Consider the following 21,346-nt stretch of genomic DNA (forward strand, 5'->3'; position numbering starts at 1 on the left):
GAAGGCCTGCGAAGGGCAAATTCTAAAACAGAAACCTTAGTCAAAAGAACAGAAGTAAATTCATACTTAGGCACACCCCTCCCCCCAGAAACTTCCAGAAATAACTGAAAAGGTCGTTAATGAAAGTGAAGTTCCACAGTTATGCAAGTCAGGATTAAGTCACTTTTGTCATCCCCACAGGCTGGTGACAAAGCACGGAAACATTCAGAATTCGTATTTTGTATGTTTTTAAGTGTCGGAATTTAAACTAGCTGCCTTCTTTCAGTCTGGATTGAATCCACTTTCTGACTCACTGAGAAGGAAAAAAGTGAAGCTTATAGAATTCAGCATTGAATTCTGCAATCTAGTTGGATGGAGGGAGATGTCCGCTTCACTCTGCATTTGATTATACCTTTCAAAAAAAAAAAGGAAACCACTGCACTGCAGGGGTTCGCATATTCCTGACTTCTGAGTTGTTCAGTCAATTCAGATCCTCACATGTAATTGACAAAGATGAATCAATTTTAGGCCAGGCTTCTGCATTTGAGAAAAGAATCTGTATGAGCTTTGTTTCTGATTTCAAATTTTGCAGCTTCCCAGAGAGGAATAATCCTCATTTTATTGATAACTCAGGGCAGCATTAATATCGTGTGTGTATACTTAATAAAAATAGAATAACAATACTACTAGTTCGCAGTCTACTACCAGTGTTGTCAAAAGCATTTGCTGTGACAAATGATAAGATCCATGAGATAGCAGAACAAAATCAAAGTATATTGTATCTTGTTCTAGGTAAGCCTTCACCTCTTGCAAAAATCTTATCTCCTTCTTATAAGCAAAGGATTTATGAAGAAAACCACCAGGGAATAAATTTTAACTTGAATAGCAATTCCTTTTTCACTTTAAAATATGATTTTGTAAAATTAATTGGTTGCACATTAGAACTTAGAGTCTTTAAGGTATATATAAATGCAGCAGCAGAATAGATAAATACTTTTAAATGCATAATGTAATTAGATTGTTTTGAAAAATAAATTTAGAACACTTTAAGTTCCTACTTACAATATCACCAAACTTTTTGATAAACTGTCCTTTATCTACTGAGAAACATATAAATCAAGTGGGAGAAGCAAGACACTGTTCCTCTTTAAAAACAGACGGTTTTCCACCTTTGGGATGAATAATTTTTGTCATATTGTAAGAATTCATATACATCCAAAGTAGAATCTTGCAAAAGATATTTCTTGAAGTAGCTTACCAAAACGACTAACACTCTCAGCTCCCTCAATGATGGCTTTATAATCCAAATTTTCTTCTATGCCAACCTGTTAAAGAAGAATGGCATTCTAAAAACATGATGATTGATTAAATGTTCAATAAAAAATAAAGATTAATGAATTCCATTTTAAGTGTCAAAAAATGTGTTCCAAACACACACTTTTTTCCCCCCACAGGAAGGTTAAAAACACATAAAACAAACAGAAACCAGGTGGCTTACATTTACTACTTAGTAAAATTTTAAGTGTCCTGATTCAGTTACTGCTACTTAATTTTGACACCTTCTATGTACTGTTAAGCAAATCTGTGTACTTATAAGAATTTGCTCCAGTTGGAAGAAACCCACACAAGTAATGAATATGAGTCCCTTTGTATTCCTCAAAATCACTTAAAAAGATGACTACCAATTACCACTCTAAGTCTATAACAAAGTATGTCTTAATATTTTACATCAATATTTCATGTGATTGAAAAAGGAATTGCTTGTTCTGAATCTACATATGATGATTACCTCACCTCAAATAAAACGGACACAGCTCTTAACCTCCCTTTTCCCTTAACTGCTTCGTCAAAACTTGAAAATCGATCCGCATCAAAGCAGTAGATTTGCATCTATAAAAGTAACAATAGTTTTATTATGTACAAGGCTTCACCAAAGTCAGGGAAGAGACTTAACAAAACAAGTGACCAATAAATTCAATTTGAAAAAGTCTATAAACTATATAATTCTTTGTGTGTTTTGAAAATATTTTATCAATTATAAGTAGACATAATCACAGTCATGAAAGAAATACAAAGGTAGACATATCTAGAATAGCAATTACCATTTTGAGATTACCAATGGGCATTACAGTAATAACGCATTAGAAGAACTGTCAAGTGTAATAAGTTATCAAAGGTTATTTTAACTATTTTGCTAGAATTCATTTTTTCTTGATGGTCTGGAGACACCATTTTGTATATTATCATACTGTGTTTTCTGCTATTGAAATTCTCAAGGATTCTGTTTCTTCCTCAAATATACAAAATGTTCTAGGTTTCCTATTTTAATTCTCCTCTTGTGCTGTGAAGCTATCCTTGTTGATTTCTACTTTCGTCTACACGCCTGTCTGTAACAGACTCTATGCCCAATTATAATTTGGTGCTCCTCAGGATGTCGGCTTGGAATTCAGGTAACTGAGCTAGGCAGAAGTGTAATTCAGGTTAAGAGCAGAAGACTCAAGGGTGGGTAGTTCTTTGATGGGAGAAACTGTGTGTGAAGCAGAGGATGGTAGAGGCTCCAGCTGTGTGTGTGTGTGTGTGTCAACAACGTCTTTTGAGAGAAAGGGTTATAAAGCTGCCTCCTGAAGGATGAGCAGCTGTAGCTAGAGAACAGGTGAGGCTAGAGAGGTAGGGAGGGCCTCGCCAGGGAGGTCATCCCAGCAGTCTCTGAAGCACTTCGGTTAACAGGAGCAAGGTGGGCATAGGGATAGACAGAAAGAGAAGGACTGGAGAGAGAGACCAGGGACAGAGACCAGTGACAGAGGCATTCAACAATCCATGCAAAAAACAATGGTGGTTTAAACTCTTTTCTGACCTCCTGCATCATTTGGGGTGAGAATTGAGAAGACTTGATTGTGGGATGTGGGAGATCAAAAAAGAAAGTAAGTCCAGATGCTCCTTGGGGTGCCTGCTTGCAGAGTTACATGCAAGTATTTTTTTAAAATGTTGTATATCTATATTGTAGAAGAAATGGATTCAATTAAAGTACATTTACAAATAAAATTTTCAAATACATATCTGTGTGCATCTCTGATACGTTTCTGTGTAGCAACTGCTAGATGTGGAATTATTGAATTTAAGGATATAAATATTTTAAAGTAGGAAACAATCCTAGTTTGCCTTAATCATATACCATACTGGGTTTTATTATTATACAAGGCAGAGAAATAAAATTTTCAAAAAGTTTGAAAGAGAAAAGGAATTGACTAAATAACCTTAACTAAACTAATTACATATATATATATATATATATATATATATATATATATAATAGACTGCATTTTGATTCATTGAACACATATGGGGTACAACTTTTCATTTCTATGGTTGTACATGACATAGATTCACACCATTCGTGTAATCATACGTGTACATAGGGTAATGATGTCTGTCTCTTTCCACCATTTTTCATACTCCCGCCCCCCCACCTCACTTCCCTCTACTTAATCCAAAATTCCTCCATTCTTCTCTTAACCCCCACCTCCCCGCCCATAAAGAAGAATAAAATCATGGCATGTGCAGGTAAATGGATGGATTGGAGAATATCATGCTAAATGAAATAAACCAATCCCCCAAAACAAAAGGCCAAATGTTTTCCCTGATAAGTGGATGATGACACAAGTATTTTTGAAAAACAAATAGCAGAGAGGAGAGAAATGCTGGGAAGTGATACTGGCCAAATTACATTGTTACATTGTGTGCATGTAGCAATATGTAGCAATAAATCTCATCAATATGTACAACTGTAAAGCACCATTAAAAAATGTGGGAAAAAAAGTTTAAAAAAAATAAACAACAAACAAACCATACTTCTGAGGACAAGTTGAGAGACCTTTGAATTAAAAAAAAAAAATGAGGTTTATTACAAAAATTCTGTAGTATTTATTTTTATTAACCTGGGCTTTTGTTAATAGTTTTTCTTTTTAAATTTTATCTTTGTTTAAATGGGCAATATTGTGAGAAAGCTAAACTCCCAGACATAAGATGTTATGTATTTAAGGAGTTCACTTTTATTTCTTTGACAAGTCAAATTTCATAAATATGCTCTTATTTAAAGACATTTAATACACAAAAATCTCCAAACTATAACCCATAAATTAGAAGGTGCTTATTCACATTTTAAAAAGTCTTTTTTAGCCTTTTACCGATAATCCATCCTAGTTTTAGTAGAAGTTGTAACTTTTGAATTGTAAGAGTAATGTAGTCTCATTATGGGCAATTTAGGAAAAAATGAGGCTTTTAAGGTAGAAAATAAGAGACATGTATAATGACATCACCCAGGAAAAATCACTGTTAAGATTTTTTTGGTTTCCCTCCATTATTCTTTTTAAGAGTAATTAATTCGTTCTCTCACTTAATCCCCATAGCAATTTTTAAGACAGGTAGTACTACTACTATGTCAATTTCACAGAAGGAAAATGGAAGCTTAGGTAAGTTGAATAATTTGTTTAATGTCATGTGAGTAATGGTGGAACCAGTTTCAAACCTAGTCCCTTTCACTCAGACTATATTCCCAGTCTCCATTCATGTTTTATAAAATTAGAAACATAATATCGGATATGCTATTTTATATTTTTTAAAAGCATTAATGTGATGAACCTTTTGGCATATCATCCAAAAACATGATTTTTACAAGACCTATACTATTCCATCATAATTCATGTAACCATTCTTTTTCTCCACTTTTTACTATTGTAAATAAATCTTTACATGTAAATTCTAAAAAATATTTTAACTGCTACAAATTGAAACAGTGAATATTGAGAATCAATCATGTAACGTTCTTAATAAAAATAAGCTACTTTCCAGAAAACCAACCAATGTAGACTCTCAAAGTTTGAAATACTTATTTTAATGACATATTAGTTGTTATATTTATTTGCTTAATTTTAAAGCTTAAGATTTTTTTCTCATTTTAATCAAAAGATTTAAATGAAAGAATTCTCCTACATTCATTTAACCATCAACATTATTGATCACCTACTATGTGCCATTCTGGGTACTTAGGACTGGAAAATCAAAGACAGAGCACATACTTATTGAGCTCAGTCTGCTGAGGAAGGCAGATAGCAATCAAGTCATCAAAATATTACTATAAATTGAAAAATAATAAAATTATATGCTAAATAAAATCTTCTTGATTTAGAAAATAAAATTATAACCAGTGGAACCAGCAACTTACCTCCAGTGGAAATTTTTGTCCTTCTAAACTATGTTCTGATCCATCAGATGATGTATTGCATTTTCCCCAGTGAAAAGTTATTTTGCTGGCTTTGAACACCATTTCTGAAAGTCCTCCACTAAGTCGGTAGTCATTAGTGAGATTAATTTCCACTAAACCAAACAAACCAAAAAAAAAAAAACACACACACACACACAAAAAATGAAATTGCATCTAAGTTTCTGAAAATCAAAATGATAAATTTCAACTAAATTTTCTTCTATTTAAGATATATTTAAAAAATCATTTATTAAATAGATTTTAAAAGTTGTTAAGTTGTTCTGGAAGCTCAGATTTCTTGTCCTGCACAGTTTACTTCATGGACTTACTGCCATCGATGTAAAGAAGGCTGGAGAGGTAACTACCGCGTGACTCCAACAGCAGAGAGTGGCGATTCTTCGCCGCTGCTTGGTGTCCTGAGGCTGGCATTCCCCCAAAGTGCCACTTCCCTAAGGCATTTGATGGTAATGAAGGGACACAATAAAGGGAGAAGGAACAGGGCTCAAAGAAGGAAAGCCCTCTCCTGGAGGGGCACCCACTGGTCACTACTCTTGCTCAGACTGTTGCTTGGGCTCCACCTCTGTTCTTCCAGGCTCCAGGCCAGGTTTCACCAGGCTCCAGAGCCTGGATCTTCAGCTGTGGCAAGGAGGGTGGGAAGTCCTTTCCTTCTAAGAGGTTTGAGTCATACCATGTTTGAAACCAACTGGCCACCATAAGAGTCCTAAACTTCCCTGTACATGAGTCCTGCAGCAGAAGTTATCTGACTATACTTTAAGAGTCACTTGGAGAATAATAATTATCTTGAGAGCCTGGTGCAGAACTCTGAGGTCTCAGATTTAAACGGTCTTCACTCTGCGAGGCACTCTGTTGGCCTCTAGGAATACACTAATTATATAGGTTCCACTAATTATAATAATAATGATAAAGACAACCATGACAACAGCAACGACAGGAGACATATATCACTTAGATGTCCATGCCCTGCACTGCTTTATGTGGATCAACCACTGGATTCTCACAGAACCCTAGGTACCAGATGTCATTTGCAGCCCTATTTTATAGATAAGGAGAAGGAGTAGCAGACAAGGAAGCAGCTTGTCATGTTGTCATTTGAAGGGTCAAGTAGTGAGCCCAAGCAGTGTGGCTTAACCACTCTGCCCTCAGAAAAAGCAGAGATCACCTGCCTTAAAGTCTTACAGAACCCTTAAAAAATGGTATCAAAATGTCAAGATATGGATAATACACTTTGTTATTTAATTTAAAATCTAACACGTAAAAATCATCCTAGTTATTCATTAAACAAATACTGAGTGCTTATGATGCATCAGGCACTGATATAGAAAAGTTCCTGTCCTCATGGGACTTTAAATTAAATTATTATATTTAAATAATTGTACTACCTAGATATGAAAAACAAAGAAGAAACTTGCTAATGATAAACTCCCCCAACAGGGTGGCCATTATAATTTAAATATTTTTCTAATTTATGTTAGATGTGTAGTTTTTTTTAACATGACCTCCTCTTATATGGTTTATTTAAAATATACTATCAAAAAAATTAAGTGCCACATTTTGAAAATTATTTTGTCCATGTATATTGGATTGTAAAACTTTTAAAATTTTAAGATGCTCTATTTTACATGCTTTTTAAAGAAAACAGTCTCCAAAAAAGGCACTTAACAAGTGCTATTTAAGGATGGTTTACAATATTAAACTTGATATATAGAAGGGCTAATAATTTCTTTTCTTGAATTTCAATTATAGTCAATTGCTTTTTCATATCCAAATACTTAATATGGTATGGGGCTGAGCAGCAATGATCAAGCTGTATTGCCCACGGTAGGGAGGTCTGGATTGACTATGTGATTGAACAGTGATGGAGTTATTAAATTACATTAGATATAAATACATTATTACATCTCCAAGTGGCAGGATCACTCTTGCTAAGCTACTGCAGAACATGACATGATGACACTCTTCATTTTATTATTTTATACAGTTTCGAAATGTCGCCTACGTCTCTAATTTTCTCTTTTCCGTCTGGCATCTTCTACTGATGATATCCATTCAGTTCACAGTACGTCATTCCAGGGAAATGAAATGGAACCAATCTAAACATATTCTAGTCTGGAAAACATATCAAAGGCCAACAGAATACAAACCCTGTACCTGTTTTCCCAGTATTATGAATAAATGTGCTGTCCAAGGATGCTTTATCCCAACCCTGAAACTTCAGTTTCTTAAGATTCACATTCACTTGTGTAAGATCGTCATCAATATTGATAGGAGACTGTTTTGGACTATTACATGTTGGATATTTTTTCCCCCAATTTTTTTGATTCAGTGCTCCTAGGGAAAGGAAAGAATAAAAAAGTTAGTTTCTAAAATCACCACGCAAAAACTGAATTTTATATTATAAAATATTTAATACCTAAAAAGGTACAGTAATAGGAAAAATGGGATATCTCAGAAGTAATTAACAAAACAATTATGCCTGGATTTAGATTCTGGGTTTTAATGTGGGATGTTCTTTTTTTCTTTTGAATCCCATAGCCTATGGAACAACCATGTCAAGTTTATGGTTTGACAATGGTTTGATTCAGCCACACATTGTTTCAGATAGGAAGTCTAGCGGTCACATAAGGCAGCCAGTACCAGCCAAGAGCTCCAGAGTAAAGTCCAGATGGTAGGAATTAGGTTCTGACATCCTTAGCTAGCTCCCGATGGACCCACTGTCATTCCTGCCATTGAATGATCTGGCTTGACTTTCATCTGCTCTGGACTTAAAGTAGAGAAACATAATCATCAGGGGATCCCTGAAGTATCTCCCTTCCCACCCACTTTCTTGCTGGTCATAAAACCTACCAGGTCTTATTGTATCACAATGAGAAAGGCCAAACAGGGTCTCGTATAAAGATCTATGTTTATAGTGAAGTTTATAGTGTTTTGCTTTTGTTTAAACTTCTATTAAAATACCTGAACTGGGCTGGGAATATAGCTCAGTTGGTAGAATGTGTGCCTTGCATGCACAAAGCCCTGGGTTCAATCCCCAGCATCACCAAAAAAAAAAAAAAAAAAAAAAAAAAAAAAAAACTGAAATGGTGTGGGTGTAAGTATTAAACTCTTCTCTGGCTAAACTCTAGCATTTCTGCACCCATCGCAAGAAAGAGCAGAATGGCAGCGCCGATTTCAGCATGAAACTGTTGAACTTTCAGAAAATGAGCGTGGGTAAGATCCAAATTTTTCCATGATTAAGGTTTAGGAAAATTGTAAGTAAACAAATCTTTTGTACAACCCAGGTCTTCCTCTTTCTGTGAGAAGGGAGTCAAAGAGGACTAATTTCAATGCAAGCTCCACCTAATGGCCACCGCTCATACTGTAACAAAGCTCATTTGCATAACTTAGCCCAGGAAAGAAATAAGAATTAGTCACATTAGGAAATTGCCTACAAGGCCAGCGAGGAACCAGGTGATACATCTCACAGTTGGGTATTTACCAAAACCAGTAAATGGTAAAAACTTAAAGCCTGGCTCTATTTCTAGAGAGTGTTTTGAGTACAGTGTCCTTTAAATATGCACAGTGATGCATATTGGGCTTCTAGGAATATTTCTAATGATTTGAGTAATGATATGTTGATTTTGCTTGTAAATAACTTGGACATGGGGACAAGAAAACCCTGCTTATTTTACTAATGTCAGTGTAAGACGAGCAGAGAAGCAAACTACAGCATGAATCACTAAGGTCCTTTCTATTGCTCATATTTTCTATAACAGTACAAAAAATTCCAAGCACGCTTTGGAAGTGTCACATAGTAATGATGAACAGAAACATGAAATTTTAAGTTTCTGATGACACTGAATGTGATGTATAGGCCTATTCTTTTCTATTGCATTTCCTGATATTTCGACTTGGATTCTAAATGGCATTTCACACTTAGCATATCCAAACTGGAACTCTGGGTTTCTGTTCTGAAGCAAGCTCCTCCTGCAGTCTTTGCCAGCCTCTGAACTTAGAAGCTATCTAGAGGCCCCTGTGGTCCCTTCAGTAAGGCCTTTATAGTCTGCCTTCAAATATATCCCTACCGGGATCATTACTGGTCTATCTCATCACCTCATCCCCAGATACTGTCCTCACTCACCTACCTGCTATTCCACAAGAGCATCACCAATACTGAGGTTGACAGGAGAGTCAGGGCCATCACAGCCTTACAAAGTCACAACACGTATTTTAACACAATCCCCAGGAGATCCCCCACACAGGTAATTTTGAGAAGCACAGGTTAGGTAGGGTAGGCATTGTTCGTCCTCACCCTCAACAAACCCGTCTCTGAACATCTACAAAAGCAGGACCCTGATGAATGTCAGCAGATTATTTGGGTGATTTACCCCCACAGAGGACTGCAGAGTACTAAATGGGAGCTCTAGAGAACTAAGATAAAGTGTTCATTTACATATTCATCCATTTCCTCATCCATTTGTGTATGTACCTGGATTAGTACCACTCCTGTAAACTTCCTGTGCTAATGTCTATTGAAGCATTTAACTGACTGTATTTTGTCCATGAACTTGTCTACTTCATCTACATGCAATTGCCAAACTGAGTTTGGCATATCGCAGAAAGAAATTAAATGTTTACGAAATCATCTTTGTGCATAAAATGAATGTATTCAATATTTGCATACTAGGCACCTTTTATTCCAAGTGGAATGCAAAGTAATTTCAGACTCTGTAGCAAGTTCATTTGCTTGCTTGTTTATTATATGCAAGAAGGAGAGAGGTGCACTAAGTAAATACACAAATACCCAGAGCAGTAGCTATGAAGGAAAGTAAACAAGGACAGCAAAAGCACACGAAGGCAGGCTTTAATGAATGGAATTTTGACAGAGAGGAGAACATAGAACACGTCCCATTGAGTGTTGAGCTGAGTGAACTTGGGGTGCCAGAAAAGTTCAGGCAGTGCTCAGAGAGCAGAGGACAGGCCAGCTGAGTCCAGAGAGCAGAGTGGATGCCAAGGGAGTCTACAATGGGAGATGGGATGCGGACCAAAGTGACCTGCGCAGGCTGGTGGGTAGTACGCAGGCTTGGCAGTGGAAGGGGCTCAGAGCTGCCTGATCAGGGATTAGGCAGACAGGGTAGGTGGGAAGGAAAGGCTGCAAAATGAAGGCTCATTTTCATAGACATCTCTACTTGTCTTGTGTTTTTTACAGCATCCCTGTGCTTATATTTTTTTCTATTTTTTATAAGTACATATAATAGCGAGACTCATTGTTATGCATTTGTACATTCCTGTCCCTATTCGAACTACAATATGTCTGTCTCTTATTCCTATTGTAATTTCAGCACCATTCTTAGAGCCCTGCACTTAAGGATTAAATAAACATTTGCTGAATGAATAAAAGCTTCAAGAAGATACTGAAGAGTTACCCACCCTTCAAATTATGCGCTACTTACATTGACTAATCAGTGTTGTCGAGAGGAACACATTTTACAAAACATTCTGGGTGGGCAAATATTACGCCACTAGTCACCAACACAAAAATGTGAAGTGAAGAAAACTAAAGAGTAAAATAATATACCAATACATGTTTTTGAATATTTGAAGAAAAAAGGGAGTAAACAGTTGCAAATAAAAGGAAGAAAACAATATTCTTTCCTTCCCTTCTTTTCTCCACTTGGTCTTCTCTTTAAATATCAGATAAATGGATAAAATAATATTATAAGAGGTACTCAGAAAAGGTTCACTGAAAACTCACAAATTCAAATATTGAGTTCTTTGCAAGGTTACCACATATTGCTATTATTTAACAAGATTTGAATTTGTAGACTTCCAACTGGTCTTTAAAGAACAAGATAGTATTAAGAAAACCTCAAATAGTTCTTACTCTTGATTACTTTCTTGTACAGTTTGATATAAGAAAATGTTTATGTCTCCACATTTTCATATATAAAAATATTCTGAAAAGGAAAATTTAGCTGTAACATTGAACTAAAGACCTAGTAATATTTGTAGGATCTATTCTTGACTTGTATAAACTTCACTCCATAAAGCATAACCTTAAAAATTACTGTGGACTTGCTTTCTATATGCTAACAAATATACCAAATAGCCAAAATTACAAAGCCATTTAAACAGTATAAATCTATCAGCAATGAATCACTTGGATCCAAAGTTTAATGTATGCTAATATAAAAATGAAATTGGTCAGTATTATTTTCAATGAAAATACAGCATAGAATTTAGAGCTCAAAAAAGATGGAAGGATGATGGAAGTAAGAAAACATTTTTCAGATGCAGAAATTTAGCTGGTTGAGAAAGGGGATTTCTCTAAAGAAACTACAAGCTAAAATTACTGAATAACAAACTTGATATAGTTATCTATCACACTAGTACATACTGTCACATAAAGTAACTCAAGAAAGGAAGGAGGTAGTCTGACATAACTTCCCATGTTCAAAACAGGAATGCACAGCTCAGAGTACCTGTCTGTGTTTTGGACCAGAGAGAGGTTTCTGGAAGCAGAACCAGCAAGCAGCTGTTGAATGCTGATAATGGTTATTAAAGCTGCGCCTAAGACAGATCAAATGCAAATATAGATGTGAGCCTGTATAGTCAAGAACTGCATTCACCTTTATTACCTGACCCAATGGGAAACTCCCATCAGTAGAACAGAAAATCTTCATGAGCCTAGTTGAAAGATTAAATTGATAGGGGGTTACTTATCAGAGAAGGTAATTATCCACATATTTAGGAAAATTCCAGCCTAAATGGTCCTATAGCATTATCACATTTAAGAAAATCTTTAAGTTCAGCATAAATAGGGACAGTAACAGACCAAAAACTTTGCACAATGTTCCTGTTTAAAATTCTAGAACTCTTTCAAGTTGAACATATTTCAAACAAACAAAAACCTACAAAACAGAGAAAAAAAATGCTCTGTATGGTGATAGACTTAAGTTTCTTGAAGAACACAGGGAGAAAAATAAAGGCAGAAGAAGAAAAAAGGAACTAAGGGCATTGCCAGGGTAAAATGCTATTATTTAAAAGATTAGTAATCAAAAACTGACAATCTGTAGTGAGTGTTAATGAAATAAATAAACAGAACAAATACAATGATATCATAATGGCTCATAATGAATCCATCACCTTAATCAGAAAATAAAGCAAATCCTACAATAAAATTTTTTGTTATGACAAGAAATTATGGAGGTACAACAGAATTAAGGGCAAAAAGATAGAATACCATCTTGTAGGATTTAGGAACATTTAGGAGTCGTCATCTTTGGGAGTGAGGAAGGAAGAAGAACAACTGATGACATCCTAAGTCTTAACAGAGCATACATGAGTGGTAGGGAGTATGAACAGGAAGAAATGTTTGAATATGGTTTTGGATCTCTGGACTTTGAATATGGTTTGGGATCTCTGGATTTTGAGATGTTCATGGATGTTCATTAGTCAGTCAAAACTACATGTCTGGGAGCCATTGAGAAATCTGGACTACAGGTAGAGACTGGGGAATATCAGCATACAGGTAGTATAGCACTATCTTTTTTATTTTTTAACTTTTAGAGGTACATACTGAAATATATTGAGAGAAAAATTGCATGACAATTAATAATAAAAGAGGAGAGATGCAAAGATAAGGAATGGGATTTTCTTTAAAACAGGGGATGCATTAGTATGTGATGGGGTGCACTGAGAAGAGAATTATTACGAGAAGGAATTTGAGATTATGGGAGGTCAACGATGAAGTCTCCAAAGAGCGGTAATGCAGAGCATGGATAGAAGATTATTAGTCTAGAGAGAAAAGAAACTCAGGAACATAATGGAAATATAGATTCATATGGATCAAACTACACTTAGAAAATGAGAATGAGAAATCCAATTGTTCATGCCCCAGGGTTTCTGTTTCAGGCAGGATCACATGACATGGAAGGAAGAATCTTGGGAGTAAAGCTGACATCAGTTGAAACCCACATCGCTCACATAAGCCTCAGGAATAATAATCTCTACCTCTTGGATTCTGTATACTAAATGAGTTAATTTAGGTTGATGGGCTGGCAGATGGTACAAACTTTTTCAACCCATTTCTCTATTTTTTTCAGTCACTGTGAAAGAGAGGCAGGTGGGAAAATAGTCTGGAGAAAATAGTGAAGAATATAAAGGTAACCTTTAGGACTGATGAAAATTATTGAGGTCTCTGGTGATGTGAGAGATCATGACCTTGTACAGGCTTCACTCAAAAGTGTATATTTTTTAATTTATTAATTTAAAAAATGTTCAGCAAGGTCAATAGTCCTTGGGGACAAACAGAGAGGGAAGGTGGGTGCAGTCCTAAGCAGAGGGCAGCAGGATGGGATGGTGAGAGTATAAAGACCAGGGAACTGGAGATTCTGGCAAGAGGGTGTTGAAGTTCCCCCATCCCATTCGCATGTCTGATAAGGAGATAAATGTAATTTAAAAATATCTATTAAATAATTACAACCATGGCTTCCTCTGTCATTTTTTTCCTTTTAAATTATGAAACAAGAGAATGATAGTGATGACGTCCAATACTGACAGCAGGGTTTCTGTTGCCTGTAGCCTGATAAGTATTTAATCAATACTGGGAAAATCACAGATGAACTTGAACAAGCCCCAGGAACCACCTGTTTTTCTCATCCCCATTGGCAAAAAGGAAGAGAAGGCCCAGAGTTTAGGAACTCTGTGATTCACATTATGACCTTTACCTTTAGCTGTTTTGTCTAAATGAGTCCACTATTTCAATATTTAGTGTTTAGATAGAAGACAATGTAGATTGATTCATTGTAGATTTTTTTTTTTTTTCCTGTAGCACTTTGCTATCAAGTAACTTCCCTCAATGAAATGCAGGCAAACTCTGTGATAAAGAGAAGAAAGGGAAAATTTTCTTTTCTTTGTGACTACAGTCTGGTGATTACGAATGAGACAGCAAATATAGAGCCAAGACATAAGCCTGGAAATTACCCTTTGGATTGAGAAATAAAATTCTTCTTGTAGAAGAGCCCTGAGAGCTGCCTTAGAGTCATCAGTTTCCCCCCTTTTCCAATAACGGATAAGCCGAGTTCACATAGCAAGGGAGCAGCAGCACAGTGGGTGATAAGACAGGCCTCTGACAGGGACCTTCCTGTCTGCACTACAGGCCTACTGTCTGCATTCTCATCCATGTGGGGCGTGACTCTGTCCCTGCCTTTGTAGGAAGGACAGAGAGTTAGGGTTGAAATCAGAGACACAACTATAACTTGGTATCCTTCCATTCACGACAGGACCTCGGCGAAACCTTCCTACAGCATAGCTTTATTGGTTTAGTTAAAGAGCTTGTTGCCTAAAAGACCAAAACTTCTGCTTAATTCCTATGCAGAGCCACAGGCTCCCTTCTGTGAACACTTATCACAAAATGCACTCTTGTATCAAATTTCCTAGATTCGTGTTATGAGTCACAGACAAGGACCAAAGAAGAATCTGTGAATCCATTATGGCGGGAATAAATCAATTGCCTCTACCAGAGATTATTTTGTATTATCCATAGGTCCTATTCAAATGCGTCTGCAGGCAGCCTTTAGTTGTGTATTCACTCATTCATCAAATTTATGAATGCCTTGTATGAATCAGAATATGTATCTTAGTAAATAAAGATCTAAAGGTAAAGTGTCCACTATCAAGGAACTCAAGTTCTAGTGAGGACCAAAGACTAAATTATAATATGATAATAAGTATAATAGCAATATGCATTTTGGGACAGTCACTAATAAAGTATGTGATCCAAATGGGACAAAAAATAAAAAAGGTTTCCTGGATAACAAGATACTTGGGATAAGTCTTAAATGATGGCTGAGTACCTAAATGAAGGCAAGGAGGAATTCAGGGTGGAAGGTATTCAGGAACAGAGAACATCATCAGCTAGGAAGACAGAAGGTATGGGTATTTAGAGAGAATGGCAGGAAACTCAGTCTGTACTCTCAGGCATAAAATGCAACCAGGTGAGGGACAGGCATAGAGATAAAGGGGCAGATTGGTGGCTTTGCATGCTGGGACAAGGACTTTGAAAATTTTTCCCATAGGCTACTGGAGGTATTTAAGACTGTGGGTTTCATGGTCATATTTAAGTTTTATGGTGGTGATTGTGTTAGAAGGTCAGGGAGGACAAAACTGAGGGCAGGTAGATCCATTAAGAATAGGCTACATGAAGACCAATAAGGATCTAAAATAGAGCACAGATGAACAAGGAAGAGGTAGATGGAGAAAGATACAGAGAAAAAACTCAGAACTAGGGCAATGACTGGCCTCGAGGGTCAAGAATGGAGAGGTGAAAATCACTAGGAAAAATCACCTTGGTGACTCTGGTGTAGGTGACTGAGGACAGTGGAGCCACTATTCTACTGTCAATTCCTATGAGATCAACTTTTCCAGATTCCACATGAGTGAGGTCATGTGGTACTTTTGTCTTCCTATGCCTGGCTTTTTTCACTTCACATGATTTTCTCCACGTCCATTCATACTGTTTCAAATGACAAGATTTAGCTAGATAGGAGAAATAAGTTCTGGTGTTTAATCCACAGTACCATGTATTAAGAAAGAAACAGAAAAATAATTTTCCATGTTTTCACCACAATGTTATGATTAATGTTTGAGGAGAAGCTAAATATGTTTACTCTGATTTGAATATTACACAGTACATACATGCATCAAAACATGAATACACAATATCCTATGAATATGCACAATTTTTATGTGTCAAAATACTTAATGAAGAATGACTGATCTCAAACATGCATATTGCTGAGTAATAATAGACTTCATGTGAGAACAAGGATCATAGGAATTCTTTATGACACAATAAACACTTCTTAAATAATAATAGAAAAGGCAAGAATTGAAAAAACTATCAAAGAAATAAAGAGCTGTTTGCCTTTTGTATAAATATATATTTTCCCACTCTGGCTACTGTACTGTGGTCCTTTCAAACCAAGTGAAAATTCTATAAACAGATGCTCATATCATTTGAAGAAATTATGACTTAGAATTTATTTCATCATGAGACATTTGTAATAAACCATGCAATGGAAGCAAAAAGAATCTATGAAATATAAAAGAACCAGATGACGAAAAATTATTACACAAATTAAAGACCTTCAATGAGAAAATTAAAAATGTTTAAGTGATACTTAATCTATACTTCTATTTAAAGATAGAAAATTTGTAATTTAGTTTTTAAAGTCCTAAAGTTAACTTCATGAATTTAGTTAGTTTTTTAAATGTGATATTAAACATCTTGTCTACTGCTATGTTTCTAGTCTTTTTGTTTTCCTAAATCTTCTCTTATTTTTCAATTAGTCTCAGGAAATTCCTACAAAAGCAAAACAGAAGCCAGAACACTGGCCCTTTCACTTTTTCCTAAGTTATTTCTGAATAATGATATTTACAAATATTTTAATATAAGTATTTCTGGTACATGACAATTTAGAAATGAAATAAAATAAACTTATAAATAATTTATTTTGCAAAAGATTTATTGCAATAGTCCATTAAATTAGCATGAGTCCCTAAATTTTAGAGTATATATACATAAAAAAGGCCAAAGGACAGAAAGACTTAAAATTGAAATATTAGGAGTTACTGAGAAGGAACTATAAAAAAAAATGCACTTGCATAGATTCAAACGTATCTTAGCTTCTGTCGACCTGATTCAGCCCAGTGGAAGATTTCTTAACCATCTATTAGGAAACAATAGATTGAAGTGGATTCTCGTTTTGGATGAGCAGGTTCCCTGCCTCTGCAAAACACAGTGATGGTTTGTCAGGTAGCTGGATGGAAGGAAGTGAAGCAGTACTGAGAAGTGACAGAAAACCTAAAGAGGGCTTCAGCTTCCACAGGCAGTGGAATTGGAGGAGATTGAGCAGCAGCTACATTTGAGCCCACATAACCTACATCTCTGAAAGACTGGGAGACACAGCTGACACTGAGAAACAGCCCAAGTCAGAAGTCAACAATGCCTTTGCAAAAGAGCAATTTTTTTTTTTTTTTTTTTTTGCTCTGGTTTAGTTAATGCAATAATGAAGTTTTCATATACGCTACTAACAAGTAATAAACGCCACACCGCTAAAAGGTGTTGAAAACTGAGTCATATGAGGACAATTATTCATTTTTCACTGCTCAAAATAAAACATTTATAAGTTAAACTAGTAATATTGATAAGGCCTGCAAACCAAAGAATTTTTCTTCAAAGATGTGATGTTAGGTAGCATGAAGGTGCAACTAGTTCAACTACAAAAAAAGACACTGCTACCCTTTGTTTAAGAAATCTAACTAAAATTTTGGGAGTTTCAAAGAAGTTGACCCTAGTCCATATCTCTATAGAAATTGGTAAACTGGCTTAGCATAAAACATTTGTTTTCAACTAATGTGCTGTTTCGGCAGAACTCTAGAACACAAAGTGGAATAAACCTGCTAGATCTAAAATCCAATTCAATTACAACTCATCATGCCTTGTACTGATTCATTTGGATCTATTAATCTTCTACACTATATTTTAAGAACTATTCTTCTGATACCATGTTCCAGGGGTAAATGTCTAGGGACTTGATAGGTAAGTGAAAAATATGTTACTTCTAAATTCAATTTTATTTGAATGGTCTGATTCTATTCCCTGGATCTTTGGGGGTCTGCTACTTGTCTTTGGAGGTCTGCTACTTGTCTCAGTTACTATTTTTTAAAAAATAATTTCTAGGTTTATAAAAGCAATCAGAAGTTTTCCTTGTTGCATCTAGGGTGCAGAAAAAGAAGGCATAGAGATTGAACTAAAGTAATATAATTACAAGTAGTTACAGTAAAGACATATGCATGACATTAATTCCCTGGGAGATCAGGATGGGTTTTGTTTCGTTTTGTTTGACTGGATCTTGCTATGTTGTGCAGGTTGGTCTGGAACTCCTGAACTCAAGTGATCTTCCCACCTCAGTGCCTCAAGTACCTGGGACTACAAGCATGGACCACTGCACCTGGCTATTTAGGATTGATTTTGAAAAGGAGAAGTTGAAAGCTGCCTACATGTTCCTGAGGCAGGCAGGGCTAGTGCTTTCTACTTGAGTCAGCTCACCAGTCCACTTGATTGAGTAAAGAAGACGATGGGGTAGAGAGGTTTAATTCCAAGTCACCTGTTTGGGATCTTTTGGGGACCTTTCTTTGCCTCTCCATCTATGTCTTGCATTGGAGTTCTATTCCAATTTCTACCAAATTAAATATATTTAATTCTGATTTTCTGATTCTAATTCTGGTTTCTGAATCTAGCTTATTCATAATAGAATCTCAGAATTGGGAAAAAGCATGCTGGTTCAATTTCCCTTCATTGCTTGACCTTTCTATACCACATGCTTAGTAACAGGTTTTTCTGCCTCTGTTTAAACATCTTTGATGTCAGGGTCCTTTTATTTCCCTAAGCATACCTTATTCTTATTTTGGATTTTCTAATGTTAGTTATTTCCTCTACCAAAGTAAGTTCCTTGTAGCCTTTACATTTCTCTCTAAATCATAACTACTTGGGACCTTACAAAAATATTTATTTTTCTCCATGATAGTATATAAATACTGACACTGTAGTGTCCTAAGATTTATCTTCATGATAGACTTAAGGCCACTCCTTGTGCATGAAGATCTACCAACAGGGAGCTTCTTTTCAAATAGTCCCCAAATGTCTATACTTTTGGTAAAATTGGTACCCAGAGCTGGACACGACATTCTTTAAAGAAGGAAACGGAGATAAATATGAGTTCTCTAGGTCATAAAAGATGCCTGTAACTTTATAGTAAAAAGAATAAGTCATATTTTTACAGTGCTCTCTTAGGGAAATAGCACAGTATAATGTTGAAAGAGTGGGTTGTGAATTCAGATTCCCTGGGTGGAAACCCTATTCTCACAACTTACCAACTGAACAATTTTGGGTCTCTGTACCTCTCTGCTCATCAGTATTATCACCTTAAAAATACAGAGCATATTAGGACTAACCTCACAGGATGCCATGTACTTCATTCTGTGCTTTTAAATGCAAAGATATTTTCCTATAAAATCATAATGCAATCATGAAAATAGGGGAACTAACCTTGATGCATTTATAGCCTACAGGAGGAAACACAGGGCAAGCCATTCGTAGCTTGACATACACCACCCTGTTTCTGTCTCAGAGCCTTGGCACTCATCAGGTTCTTGTGTGAAATATCCACCTCTTTTCACCAGCTCACTCTTTTTCTTTTCTCCTATCTCAGGCACGATGTCTCCCTTTTGGAAAGACTCTTTTTCATCTCTGCTACAGGATGATCTCACATCAATATGTTTATTCTTTTCAAGATACTTAACATGTTCTGCAATTATCCACTTGCTTTTTTGTTTTTGTCTTTCTCTCCCCAACAGAATGTAAGTGGAATCGAAGAAACACCTTATTCTTCCTTTCAGCTGCTGCACACAGAGACTAGTACTGAATGAACAAGTTGAACGCCATCTATAATTGTTGCTCTCATTGTTATTGACATTTATCCTTTCTCCTAGTTCTCAAGAGTGCTCTCTCAAGCAGGCAAATAAATGAATTCACATTTTCAGAATAAAAGAAACATACATTTTCATAAATATGAGGGAAAACATGGTCACTAAAATGGACACATCTACTACAGCTCTCTAAACATTTCTCAATAGCTACACAGAATTCAGTTCAATGAAGCATGAAACTGCATTTCATGTGCTCCAGTTTGCCGTATTAGAAAAATTCAGTATGCACATTAAAAGGAAACTCACAGAATCCAAAGTGATAATATTACCATGACATCTATTTAATTCAGTCTGAATTTTGCTTCCTAAAAATATTCTAACACAGGATAAGGATCAAAATCTTACAGAATGACCACAAATCCCTTCTTGCAACATCTTGCTTCTATTTACCTTCACCAGAATTGAGATGTAAATAAAGGAAAGCGCAGACTAAATGATATTTTTCTGAGACCAATGCATTACTTTCTAATACAACTAATGTAGAATGTTTAGAATTACTAACTGAATTATCTTTGTTTTTCATTTAAAATCAGAGGACCATTCAATAGCTGAAATAAGTGTCATCTTTGGTGCATATTTGTGAGTTCTGTGATAATATCTTTCCCATTTTTTTTTTATTAAGCAGTTAAAATACACTTGCACTGTCAATATGACAGATCAACACATGTGACTATGGAGCAAACTGTAGAAAAGCTCTATTTTAGCCATCCCCAACTTTTACTTCTTTTTAAAAAGGTAAGTCCTATTAATTGCTTGCTCTATACCTTTTATTTTGAAACAATATTGAACTTACAGAAAAGGTTCAAGTACAGAATGAAAGCTTATTTTCATTGAATCATTTGAATGGATGGTACCAATATCTCACTGATACTGAATACTTCAGCCTGTGCATCTTAAATACAAGGATATTGTCCTATATAACCACAATACACTCTTCAAAATAGGGAAATTAACATAGATGCATTAGTACCTTCAAGTCCTTATGCCTTGTTCAGACATTGTCAACATGCCTCAATAATATCCTTTACGGCAACAAAGATTGCATTTAATAATATAGGTTGCCTTTAACTGCAATGTCTCTTTAGTCTCCTTCAATCTGGAATAGTTCCTATCTTTTCTTCACTTTATGCTGTTGACACTTTCGTACGCCTATTTGATAGGATGCTCCTCAGTTTGAGTTTGTTTGATGTCTTCTCATGATTAGACTCAGGTTCTGCATTTTTACTGGGAATGTCACAAAGTGATGCCCTTTTCTTCTCCCTGTGTCTCATTTAGTGGCACGAGCTTTCTATGTGGACCATTTCTGTAGTTGCTCACTTTGATCACCTGATAAAAGAGGGATCTATCATGATTTTTCTGCTGTACTATTCTCTTTCCCTTGGAAATTAGAAAGTATTTTGTGGGGAGGTACTGTGAAACTTGTCACTATCTCATTTCTCATCAAGTTTAACATTTTCAGTTCTTGACTTACATTGGTTTGAACTACCCAAAGTTCCTAATTTATTTAATAGAATACAACCCATTATTGCAATCATTTATTGGTGTGCTATGGGACAT

At 35.7% G+C, this 21,346-nt stretch overlaps 1 protein-coding gene across 4 annotated transcripts in view; it reads right to left on the reverse strand.

Annotated features, from left to right (window-relative positions):
- Window positions 1-21,346, reverse strand: part of PTPRZ1 (protein tyrosine phosphatase receptor type Z1) — a 174,773-nt gene that overhangs the window by 79,608 nt on the left and 73,819 nt on the right. For all 4 annotated transcript variants that reach the window (XM_079149828.1, XM_079149827.1, XM_079149830.1 and 1 more), the window contains exons 3-6: window positions 7,409-7,588; window positions 5,201-5,352; window positions 1,774-1,869; window positions 1,238-1,304 (exon numbers count right to left, since the gene is read on the reverse strand). In XM_079149828.1, the coding sequence (XP_079005954.1) occupies window positions 1,238-1,304; window positions 1,774-1,869; window positions 5,201-5,352; window positions 7,409-7,588 (495 nt within the window). The remainder of the gene's footprint in view (window positions 1-1,237; window positions 1,305-1,773; window positions 1,870-5,200; window positions 5,353-7,408; window positions 7,589-21,346) is intronic.

Source organism: Sciurus vulgaris (assembly GCF_902686455.1).
Source record: "Sciurus vulgaris genome assembly, chromosome: 8".
Classification (NCBI taxonomy): domain Eukaryota; kingdom Metazoa; phylum Chordata; class Mammalia; order Rodentia; family Sciuridae; genus Sciurus; species Sciurus vulgaris.